At 42.9% G+C, this 13,011-nt stretch overlaps 1 protein-coding gene across 3 annotated transcripts in view; it reads right to left on the bottom strand.

Annotated features, from left to right (window-relative positions):
• Nucleotides 1-13,011, bottom strand: part of LOC135921755 (protein O-mannosyl-transferase TMTC1-like) — a 120,741-nt gene that overhangs the window by 52,448 nt on the left and 55,282 nt on the right. For all 3 annotated transcript variants that reach the window (XM_065456052.2, XM_065456054.2, XM_065456053.2), the window contains 3 exons: nucleotides 12,234-12,307; nucleotides 5,410-5,613; nucleotides 3,397-3,475 (listed from right to left, as the gene is read on the bottom strand). In XM_065456052.2, the coding sequence (XP_065312124.1) occupies nucleotides 3,397-3,475; nucleotides 5,410-5,613; nucleotides 12,234-12,307 (357 nt within the window). The remainder of the gene's footprint in view (nucleotides 1-3,396; nucleotides 3,476-5,409; nucleotides 5,614-12,233; nucleotides 12,308-13,011) is intronic.

Below are 13,011 nucleotides of genomic sequence, written 5' to 3' on the forward strand. Positions count from 1 at the left end.
ACAAATCTGTTGACAGTTTTACGCATTCATGGGTGTTGTGGTGACTTTGTTTAAAATGTCCCCACACAAACGTTAAACAGATGCATGTGCACTGAGCTGGAATCAGGTGCATATAAAAAGTTGCATGAATTAGCAGGCACATCCTCATGTACAGGGCGATTACGACAAATGACAGGGGATGCTAAAGGAACCCAATATGAATAAACTTACTGCGACAAATGCACGTACAGCCCATACGGGGTTCACTACATTTCACGGCGTGCCATGCATGTGATGATGAAATTCTCGGTTTTCGCGTGTCAATATCGCGAACCTCACATGAAGCATGCGGTAGGCAGGTGCGGACGAGGGAGGAGGAGGCATGACAATGCTGTCAATCGGAGGAAAATTTTCTTTGATCTAGGGATTAATGTGAAATGCGTCTTATTTGATGGAAAATTCGTACTATTACTTGGAGGAAGAAGAGAAAAAGCTCAGAAATGTGAAAAAACACCTCTGCAGCGCCGTGGTGGCCTTTGCATGGAACGTCACCGCAGCTTATACTTTCACATTAGTAGGCGAATTATCAGTTATGATCGTCCCGCACTGTAGTGAACGCATCTCGCCAAACAAACTGCACGTTGTAGACGTCCCGGGAAACACTACTGCGCTATCGAAGTTTTGTACTTCTAGCTGTGCTGCCCACTTATGTTTCCTTTGAACAAAACTATTTTCTTGTAACCGGCGCTGCAAAGGTGTGCTGCAACACAAGCAAATCTCGGCACGAGCGCGGACGTGTTGCTAGCGCTAAGCGCGACAAGCTGGTCGTGGTGCTTCGCAAGCCGACGGCAAGCAAATTTACCCAGAACCGTCCATAGGCCCAGCAACCTTGGAAAGTGTCCCATTGTGTAGCCCCTGTGGTAACGCGTTTGGCGGTGCATTGGCATGGAGCAATCACGTGCTTCGTTTCAAATGACGCTTCAAATGACGCCATCACGCTACGCGTGCTGGCGCCGCGTCGGCACACGGCATGCACTAAAAGTTTATCTCGTGTATTTTACGTTCATGTCGCTAAGTGGCACATTATTTTGGCACTGCTACTTTCTGTAAAGCTGGTTCGGCACCAACCTTCCTTATAATTCGAATATCGTTAGGCGATGATTTTGGCACATAGTTGTCCAAAATTATTTTTAATCTAGAGAAATGTGTAAATAAGTTGACGTCTTTGTGAATATGGCTTCAAGAAGCAGGCTGTGTTGTTGGCAATCAACTTGCACTTCAAAATCACTTTTTTGACTTTTTCATTTTTACATATTGAAACCAATTAGTAATAAACCTGAACTCTAAATTTAGTAGTCTGATTGCATTACGAAAAAAATGTTATGATTACAAAAGTCATATTGACAAACTGAACAGCCGTATGTTACATAAATCGAAGGAAATCTAGGAAAATAGGCAAATCTGAATGAAAAGAAACCTGGCTTCGGAGGTTAGCAGAACACATGGGGGCTGAGGTGTAATTTTCAGTATCTGGGATTTTTTACCGTCCCCCGTATACCTCATACCTCATAAGAAACTTGGAAAAGCGCGGTATGAACAGGACATCATGTTACACCTGTTTGGCTACCTCTCCTGTTCGCAGCACGCTTGTGCGAATTTACAATCGGGATCTCTTAATGCAAAATATTGTTTCCGTGTCGGTGTTAGCTTGGCAGAGAGCATATATTGAGAATGTGCACTTTAAGCCCTACAGAAAAGCGACTCACCGTGAGACTTCCAGCAGAAACTTCCCAAGGATTACACATATTACGCTAATTAGCCCAGAATCTTTCAATTTTGCTAATCATGTTAATTGCCTCCTCTATGTATGCAAAATACTTTCTTCGCACCTCCCTCAGCCTAATTAGGAAAACAGTTTAAAGTACACCCGCAGCGTGAATTTTCATACATGGTCCTAGGGAGATTAAGAGAGCGATATAGATTGATTATATGAAAAAATAAACAAGATAGGTCACGCGTAAGAGAGAAATATAGATTGATGATATGAAAAAACAAACAAGACAGGTCAGCCGTAACTATTGTGGTCCAGCCCCGATTCGCCGTTTTTGCTCAGTGGCTGTCAAGTTCCGCTGCTCTAAGCACGTGGTCGTAGAAACAAATCCTAACCGGGACGGTCGCAGTTCAGTGGGAGCTCATGAACCGTGTATTTGGTGCATGTCAAATTACCCCAGGCGGTTGAAATTAATCCAGGGTCTCCCCGCATTGTCGCGTGACCCATAATGAAATCGTAGTTTTGGCGCGTAAAACTCCAGCGTTTAATTTCAAAATTTTGTTCTGGCCTGCAATATTAATGTTGGCGTGAGCAATAAAGAGAGTTGAACGAGCGGGAGGGAATGTGAAGATAAGGATACAAAGGGAAAAGTAGGTGCCCATGAAATGTGAAAGTAAAAAAAAAGAAATAGACTAAGAGCAACTTATTCCAGTGCGGAAGACTGTTATCTGTCGCAGTGAAATAAATAGTTCGACATTGCTTCAGCTGTCCGAAAGCGAAATCATCATTGTACTGCCGCCCGAAGAATCTCTAGCACGGGGGCTAATTCGCAAAGCCATCAGCGTAGTGGACACCATACACATGACTCCGGCCACCCTGTCGCGGCGAGTGAATGTACTTCTCGTGCGAATACACAGATATGTATTTCCACCCCCATCGTAAGGCTCCTCCTCCAAGCCAATTTCGCACAGCGCAACGCCTGCCCAGTAATCAGCGCAGCATCACGCTCCATCTACTTGAAGCAGGAAACAGGGGGACCGCATTCCGGCCTTCATTACGGCGGAGTCGTAGCGCGGTCTCGACGAGTGGACGCGACAACACTTCATCGAAAAAAATTGCCTGCAGGGAGCCCAACGACGACGCCGCTGTACTGGTGAAACGGAGGTCAAGGTATATAAGAATTGGCCATGTATATTCTCATTTACTATTGGAAAGTAGGCTGCGGTAGCTGCGGTGCGTGTCTTGTATATAGTGTTCCACTTTGCGGAGGTACACAAACAGCGGCCAAGGAATGCTTAGTCCGGGCAGAATGTTTGCACGCGTGAACTTTTGATAGGGGCACGTGAGGCCAGAAGGCACTGGACTCAAAGGTATTTGTGATGCCTTAGCAAATACCTGCTTTTTTATTGTAAATTAACTTAGGTTTTGGGGTTCTATGTGTCCAAAATACAATCTGATTATCAGAATGATCAGACGCAGCGTAGTGCGGCACTGCTAAGTAATTTTGATCAACTGGGGTTCTTCAGCAGGCGCCTTATGACGTCATGTCTTATACGATTGAAAGTTTTAGCACGGCTGTCCACCCACGCCTCCATTTTTCGGTGTACAGTTCAACACAGCTGAATGTGAACTAGAACTCCACTTACCAATGTTGCGAGAGCAGCAAGGTCACGATCCAAGCAGCACCGGTAGGCAATTTGTCGTGTGCAGTGTCTGCAGATTGGCCTGAAATTTGGAGCATATTTCTTTTAGGACGGTCAAAGCTGTGCTTCCGAACGAAAGACGCATACGAATTCTACATTCATGTGCGCCTTACATTTTCCTCGACCAAATACTCATTCATGCTCCGATTTTATACCTCATTATATACCCGACGGTAAAAGTAATTCAGGGAGAGGGGTATTATAGGTAACTGATATCTCCACCAGACATCATAAAGAAGGACACCACTGCGGACGTAATTTTATATACTCTGAGGTGGTTTGTTTTAGTAAATTTTCTATCGTATTAGGAGGCGCTGTTAAAAAGATTTTTGAAATTCACACGCAATGGCCTATTTAAAGGATCGAGTATTTAATTCTGGCTTTCTATCCTGCCAAAAATATGAACTGATTATTGGCACGCCGTAGTGAGAGGCTCCGGTATAATTTTGATCACCTAGGGTTTTTTTTTTTAACGTGGCGCTAGATTTAAATAGACAATAGTTTTTGCATTTCACCCCCATCGAATAGCGGTCGTGACGGCTAGGATAGAACCTCTGACCTGTATCCTATAAAAGCCCAACGCTATAGGCGCTAATATACCGCTGCGGCTGAAACGCTCGAGTTAGCACGCCAATTTGTGGGGTCGAGTTGAATACATATATTGCGCTTTTTGCGATCTACCGGCCTGTGTGAACGACTTTAACTGGAACGCCTTCTTTTGCGTGTGTCTCCATGTGTGCGTGTTTCTTTTTTTTCCTTTTTTAGCGTTTTCCTCTCTGTCATCTTTCTAACCCCCATCCCCCATCTCCAGTGTAGGGTAGCAAACGGGAGACTCATATCTGGTTAACCTCTTTGCCTTTCCTCTTCATTCTCTCTCGCTCTCCTTGATCACACCAGTAAAGTCACCCGGGCATAAGAAAGCCCATTTATTTAGCGATGGCTCAGATGAAAACAATTGTATGTGGTCTTTCTATGAGTTTCACGTCTTCAATGTTCTGCCCTTTGCAGTGCCCATGCCTCCACATCCAAATTGGCATTGGAAACAAGGTGAATAGAAACCTGACAGTTGGTGGGAACATTCAATTACAGAAACGCCTAAACAGAAGCTCCGAGATCTTTGATATAGTATATTGCTAGAGCAGCTCGCGAATATGGTTAGGGTCGGTCAGCATAACGGAACACAGAGGGGCAGGCCTTCAGCTGTTTTCCCATTTCTTTCTGTCTTGTTTAGGCGAGTCATGCTGGCTAAACCCATGACATTCGTCAGCTTATATGATTTAGAAAGTTGTGGCAAAACGCAGAATTACGCGATCATAATCTCCTAATTGAGTTGTGCTGGCGATTTTCATTAATACGTCTTAAGTCAGCGTCTTTTTTGCGGCTAAAAATTTTTGCTCGTGAATATGCTATTTTGCTTTTGCTTTTTGCTTTTTTACGTTAACGACTTTCGACTTTAGCATGCATTCCTGCCTTTTTTTTCTACAACGTCTCATAAAAGACAGGCCTGGCGATGCAGACTTGTTTTGCACTGACCTGCGTAACTGCTCATACATACGTACACTCCTAATCACGTTCTAATCCAGTTACACTGAGTATGTAAAAACATTTTGACATTTATGTTCAACTCACAGGGCGAAACCTGCGCGGAATGGTATTACGACGTTGAACTTACGAAGTAAAGCTTATGTGGACGGATAGTAACAGTTACAGATTTACACCCTGTATCAGTGATAAGAAGTTCGACCGAAGAGGAAGCCGACGCTCAAGGGCCGTTGTTCCATCTCAATACCCGTCACTACGTGAAACATGTGTGCAACTGTATTCCACTTACTGAGTGAAACCTATGCGGAACGTGCGAACAGGTTGCAGGGTGTCAACACCTTATCGACGTGTACTGCGTACTGACGGAATGCGATAATGGGAGCTCGTTTTGAAAATGGCACCGCAACAACTTACCACCGTCGTTGGTGAGCAGCCTCTTGGCACCGCGCCTGTCGTTCTGGTGGCGTAGAATCAGCGACCAATGCGCGTATCCTCAGGGCCATGCACAGCGGTAGCACGGTGATGCCCTGCTCCTTCGAGAGCAGTGCACATACGGAGAGTAGACCGCAGGCTGCGAACCAGCTCGACCTCCCACGACCTTCGCTAGCCTCTTGGCAGCTGTGTCAGTGCAAAAGACATACAATGCACTTCTATGACTTGACTTCAATGCTGTGATTTCTGACTAGGTGTGACGATGCAAACTTAATTCCCAATTTCTTATAATCGTAAACATCCTTTTCAAAAGCGTTATAAGACCGTGTCGGAGAGGCCTATAGAAAGTACAGCGTGGCGGTTTCTGGTAGAGCTGCTCATTCCGAATTTGTTTTGGTTAATGCAACCCTAGTTTTCATAAATTCACCACTTTCAAATGCCAGGAAATGAACCGCATCGGTGCCACCACATTTTTTACCGTTCATCCTGCTCGTACTTAGTAAGAAACAAAAAGAGAGTTTAGAAGCCAAAACCACAATCTGATTACAAGGCACGTCGTAGTGGAAGACTGCGGAATAATTTGGACCACCTGGGCTTACTAAACGTGCACCTAAATCCAACCACACGGGTGTTTTCGCATTTCGCCCCCATCCAAATGCGGCCGCCGTGGCCGGGATTCGATCCCGTGAACTGATCCTTAGCAGCCCGACACCACAGCCATGGGTGTATTGAAGAAGAGACGACGTGAGTCTGGTTGAAACGCGAAGCAAGATGTGCTGAGGTCGGTTTTGAAGGACTCATTGCCGGCGCATACTAAGGAATGCGCGTGAATGAGAACTACGAAAGTACTCACGGGATGAAGGCCTCGGAAATGAGTTTCATGGATGATGTCAGTCATGCGCAAAAAAAGGAATAAATTTTGAGTGTTATACAACCTGTGTAGCTTAGTCCCTTAACCGTGTAATGGTATAGCAGTTCCATACCTATTTGAACACAATTGCCGAAAGCCATCACAGAGAATCGAAGCCCTAAAAGGATTAAGAAGTGAAGAAAATATGATTCGTTTTGCCTGTTATCTTGGAACAGGCAAACACGAGGTACATAAATATGATGTGGATGTAGCTAACCATGTGGATGTGCGCGCAATACTAAAATGCGATGCTGGATTCAACGCTTTGTGACGTGACTAGCAGTGTCGTACGTTTTGATTTATTATCCGTTGAGTTTGTCATTTGCAATTCTCATAAATGTGCACCAAAACCAAAACATCGCGAACAAACGCCAACAACGTTACTCAGCAGTGACCGGACATAAAGGAAAAAAAAGGACAGGATATAGGACAGAGAATTCTGAGAAATTTGATGTAAACGGGCACCTCTGTGTTTTTCATCAAGGTACTCCTGATTTGTTCTTCTCCTCTTTTTTATTATCATGCTGGCTTTACAAAGAAGATGTTTTAGTCGCTTGGGCTCAATAGCTTTCGCGTCTGCCTTGGCTTCTCAAGAAAGCGCCGCCCAAATGCAAAATCTTTAGGTTCTGCTTTCTGCTTGAATAGCAGCCTGTGGGAAAATGCATCTTATAAATGAAAAACACGCTGCATGTCTGACGAAGAGACATGACGCTAAGCTAAACCTTGATTTCAGCGGATTATATCGCCATGCTTCTTTGCGGCGCGCCAGCCCAAAGCGTACACTGTTAAGCGTAGTGGACTGTCCGTAAGCAGCTTACGTCTCTCTCCCTCTCTCTTTTATTTTTTACAGAAAGCACAAAACAGAGCAGCTCATACGCTAGTCTTTCAAAATTTTCATAACATGCGTTCTCCCTAATAGAGAGTGGACTTTGCTCTTTCGAAATCCTAAGCTTCCTTGTTTTTCGCAATTAAGGCGTCCTTCCTGGGTTTTACTCGCGCGAAGTACGCAGCCTAACAAGCGCTGCATTTTCCTGCTGAACGTTTCCCCAAAGTCCGCGTACTTGATGCAGAAAGCACGCGCTAATCCATGGTAATGCGGTATTTCCTGAGAACTAATTAGCATGATTTCTAAGGCGAGCTGGTGCTAAGGCGCTTTATGTTTTCGGAAAAGCCTTTTTAATTAAACTCTTGCTTACATCAGTAATATTGTTGGACTTGTAAACATTGCGCGCTGTTAGCGCGCTGGCTGATGCTAAACGATGCGCCCGGTGAGCAACACGGATCAGTAAAAAAAAAACAAATAAAAAAAGAAGAAGAAAGAAAAAAAGAAAAAAGGAAAAGAAAAAAAAATGCGGGTCTTTGAAGAAGGCCATTTCGATGCGTTTGCATAGCACCTTCCGGATCGTTCGATAGCTTTTCGTTTTCCTCCTATTTTAGTCCCTTTTGTGTGCAATAACGGGTCATTCCACGCCAACAGACCCAACAGTGGCGCTCGACTAATATCCATTTCTCTCGAAAAATTTGAAAAAATTGAGCATGCATTACTTGCAGAGTATGTTCCCAAAATATTTCGAGCCAACAAAAAAAAGTATTTTTGCGCCCGTGAGGGACGTTTGAATTTCACGAAACGGTGGAAGACCAGGTGGGAAAGAAAAATTTGCGCAAATTGACCGCCTCGCACATTCTTTCAAAAATTTAGTTCTTGCGTTGTTTTAACATTTTAAAACCATTACAAACAGTTTCACTGAATACCTTTATGTTATTTTTTAATCCTTAGCACCAAGGTAAAAATTCTCACCTTCTTGCGTTCTTTTGGGGGGTAAATTTTTTCACAAGAAACGGTCACGCAGAGAAACCTGAAATTATTTTTTTAGAGAACTGTCCCTAAAACAAGCTATCTTCTAAAATTTTATTTTCGCCAACATGCTGCGCACATGCTCTAATATTAAAACCTTACTTTGGCAAAAATGCTATGTTGGTCTATGTTTAGACGTTGGCAGCACACTAACGTGGTCCATGGGAAAATATGCTGAAAAGCGGATATAATTGAGAATGATGACAACTTTCGCTACGGAAGTTTTATTCGAAGTAGTTTGCGCTTGCATCCAGGAAAGAGTTTTATTTTTTAAAGTACAGTCACCTCATTGCAATATTTTCGTTCGCGCATAACATGTTGGCGGAACACACAAAGCAAATGAATTTGCTGAGTAAAAAAAAAAAACATTTACGGGTATTATATCCCCAGTATATGGTTATATGTTATACAGGGCGATAAATGTTTAGTTTTACGTAATTGATACAAATTCGCTTTGGCACACCGCGTAATTGTTGCTTTTGTGCTGGATTATTTGCAGAGGCAGAAATTACTAGCCCTAGAAATCGAAATACGTATTCACCTAATTAACAAACGTTCGCTAATGAACTCCTTCTGGAAATTCATTCCAAGTGGATACGCCAGGTAAATTTAAATGATAGTAGTTTTAGGGAGAGATTTGCGAAAAAAAAAATCACGTTTCCTTCCTTGGTTATTCTTTGTGAAAAACTTTCCAAAGCGCTATAATTTGCGCATTTTGTCGCAGTGTTATGGCTTGATGAACATAAAAGTATGTTGTGAAGCTGTTTTGTATTGAAATAGAAGCGTTCAGGCTGCGCAAAAACGCCAGTTTTGATTGAATACGCGAGAAGGTCTATTTTTTGAAGATTTTGTGTTGTAACTCGTTTTCCACCATTTCTTGAAATTCAAACAGCTCTCACGTGCCCAAAAAGTGTTTTTCCGCTCAAGAAAAACTAGGAAAAGAACAGTGCAACTAACGCTTATATAAATGCTATTTATTTGTATTGTTTGAGAGAAATGAATATTGGTCGAGCAGTTGGCAAGACCGTGGCACGCGGTTGCAGTAAAAAGAAAAAAAAAAGTTACCTAGTGACTTGTCCAGCTTCAGATAGTGTACCTTTGCTTTGTATGCCTCTTTTGAGGGACCAGCGTTTTCTCTTCTTTGAAGATTAGTTCACTAACACAGGCGCTTCGTACTAGCCATTATTTAGGGCGCATATGGAGCCATGTACATATGGACTTCTTCGACAGCACATCGAAATAGGAAATCTCTGGGATTGCGACGCATAGTGTGCAAGAAGTTACAGCGTTTTGAAAGCAAACTTATTTATAATCCTCTCTAAGCACAGTTTAATGAATTAGATTGTGGGGTTTCACGTGCCACAACCACGATATTTTTTATGAGACTCGCCGTAGTGGGATACTCCGGATTAATTTTGAGCACCAGCGGATTTTTAACGTGACTCCATTGCACAGGACACGGGCGTTTTGGCATTTCATACCCATTGAAATCCGGCCTCCGCGGTCGGGATTCGATCCCGCGACCTCGTGCTTAGCAGCGCAACACCATAGCCGCTCAGCCACCACGCTGGGTGCCTTAGTATAGTTCTGGATAATATTTGGACAGATTAAATATTCCAAAGGTTGGCGCTGTTTTATCAGAACTCGAGACGAACTCACAGACGTCTCACAACGTGAGACGTCTCACACAACTGATGGCACGAATAGAGTCTCTTCCAAATTCATAAACTAGGTTCGTTTTAATGGCTGTCAATAATAATAGTAAAAGAAAAGAGAAAGAATGCTCGTAACGCTATTAGACGGGATGCACCATTATTCATTTCCAAACTCGTTTGCTTTAGCGGGCAGCGAATAGGACAATAAAAAAAATTATTACCGCTTTAGAGAGAACAGAACAGGGAACCTTATTCGAGGTGAACGGTTTGCTTTTCAAAACACCTGGCATGAAAAAAACTAGAAAACTTTATATTTCAGGCAACATATCTCTGAAAACTGTCAGGAATAAATACGGCAAAACTAATTCTCTTTACCCCAAAATATTACTTGAGTGAACGTGAATTACGACCAGAGATTTACTACCAGAGAACAAATTGCAGTTTTTTTTTAGCAGCTGCGCAAAGAAGCAAATATATAAGCATGGCTTTTTTTTTAAATTCTCCTAGCCCTGTAAGTTCCAGATGCGGAACATTCGCCAAAGGTACGCCCCTCTGTATTGGTCAGTCGTACAGGAAGTCCGAAAGTGGCACGGCTATTGCGACGCCATCCGGGAAGGCCATTGCGCAACTCAGGCAAGGCAATTTCAATGAAATTGCGAAACCTGGCCGGGAACGTGTCACCTGGGAAGTCTGGGTTTTTTCTCTGCACTAAATTCAACCATTCCAATTTATTATTGTCAGAAACAAAAAAATAAGGCGTGCAGATTTCCAGAAGTAAAAGCACCTCTACACTACGGTGAACTGAACACCACTAGCAGACGTCCTGCGAAGGACGGCTGCACTGAAAAGAACACGAAAGACGGGCCAATTAGCGCGCTTTATTCTGACGAAGAAAGAGGATTAACAAAATGAAATAAACTACCCAGTAAAACTTTGATCAGACGTGTTGCTTGTAATGGAACTGGCCAAAATAGTTACTTTCACCTCTACTTTTTGAGGTTATGGTTGCAACTAAGCTATTCCTTGCGCACCGCGGCATGCTTGTTATTTCAGCCGGTTACTTTTCGTTAGTATATCTTTCTTGTGCTAATTAGACAGAAGTATTCAGCATGATTTCTCTCAGCCACAAAATGTTTAATATATTCAACACTGGAACTATAACGTAGCATTTCCTTTGTCTGTAGCCAGTGCGGCCATGTTTTTGTTCGACACAAATTAACTTTCAACGGTACTCATGTCTCCGAGCACGGAAATACTTTCGTTTCTTGAAGATATGAGAAGTAGCAGCAGAAAATAAGTATGCTCTTATATCGGTACTTCCAATATAGATGCCTCTTTGTTTGTCTTTGACTTTCTTTATTCCAGAATTGCACATATGTACAGCTTTTAGAAAGTACCTGCGGCGTTAATTCTTTATTGATCTCTACACAGGACACAACGTGGAGTTCAGCCCTATCGTTCCCAAGTTCACCATCACAGATGCCATGGAACGATGTTACCCTCGTTTTGTGGAGGTTAGATGTGCCATATATAACAACAAATCAAGAAAAACATTTCAGATCTCCAATTTACTTGTGATATTTTGTTTATCTGGGCTGTCAGCTTAAAGGGAAATATTTTATGACTTGCAGAGCGTAAGAATCTAGTAGAGGTTCTCGTTCAACTTAATCTTTCCTGGATTTGGAAGGAAGCAGTTAGCGGAATCAGCATGGGTCTGTGCAGTTGCCTGTTACCTGTGGTCATGTCTACGCATATATCTCATTTAATCGTGTCCTTTTGTCCCCGCAGTTAATTCAGCCTAGAGTTGGGTAATGATCGGAAGCTGCTACATTCAGAAAACATGGTTTTGGGAAAGCAAAACATGGCCTGCACTTGCAGGGTTACGCACTCGTCCTCCTAGGCAGGAGCTCCTGCACTAGGATTGCCCTTGTGACTGAGGCGATGAAATGGGTGTGGTGGCGCCTGTATTTTCGTATATAATTATGAGGACATGAAACTACGTGGGATATTTTTGTGTACATGTATCTACATGTAAAAAAAGTATTTTTTCGCTCATTCTGCTCGTACTTGCCCCGAGTTTCATTTTGAGTATTGTGCTGCTCAGCCTTCCAGGTTGTAAGCACTGATCTCTGCGTAAATAAAATCTAATTCTAGATCACCACATGCCAGAATCAAGATATAATTATAAGGCACATCACATACAAGATGCATCGTAAACGAAGATTACGCTCGACAGTCAAGGAATGGGCAGGGTCTAGATATGTGGGCGGTATGCTACACAAGCATACGCCGGCAGTACAATGGTCCAAACTAACAGAATAGCAACGTAGCGTGTGACATGAGCCACGTTATAATTCGAACGCTGCCTGCTTAAACGTGCACTCACCAGTGGTAGCAAAGGAACGACAGCAGAAAGAAGAAACAGCACAGTACTTCGGCTCGGCCCACTATGCTGGACACCTGCGTCATAATGACGGAACGAAATGACCAGAGGTGAGTTCACTATATTATCAAATTGAAATATGAAGGTTATGAAACGTGCGCGCCTTGACGCAGAGAAAGCTTAAAGAAAACGCAATATGCACAAATAAGAAAGAAAAAGAAATTTCGTTGCATGAGAGAGCTTTGCTTTAAAAAAGACATCTCGGTGAATATTCACTGAGTGGCGCCGCGTAGAAGACACGAAGATGAAGCAGACGTTGCTGATACAATTATTAGAAAACTTAGAGCGCGAAAAATACACTGGACTAAGAAATGCAGCACAAAACCGCACGCGCTCGCGTGGTGTGTGTGTGTGTTTTCTCCGTCGAGGGACTTTTTGCGCTTTGAGTTTTCTAATAATGAAATACCAACTAGCCCTTCTATCCATCCTATTGTTGACACTAGTACAAGAATGGATTTTTTTTTTTTAGAAAAAGAAAACGCGTTTGTATCAACGCATTTTTCTCATTATGTTTTACGGTCCCTTCATCAGGCCACATAGCCCATTTCGGTTATAAGCACGAAGTTGCTACGTGCCCTCTATGGAGTACTCTCTCCCAGGAATTTTTCAAATTGGTTCATTAATAGCCAAGATAGGAATATTTCAGTGCCGCGAACCCGTGATTATACCTGACTATATAGTGGTGTAAGTCAACGCTACACAAATGCTGAAGCAGACACAA

The sequence above is a fragment of the Dermacentor albipictus genome, unplaced genomic scaffold (genome assembly GCF_038994185.2).
Source record: "Dermacentor albipictus isolate Rhodes 1998 colony unplaced genomic scaffold, USDA_Dalb.pri_finalv2 scaffold_16, whole genome shotgun sequence".
NCBI classification, from domain to species: Eukaryota; Metazoa; Arthropoda; class Arachnida; order Ixodida; family Ixodidae; genus Dermacentor; species Dermacentor albipictus.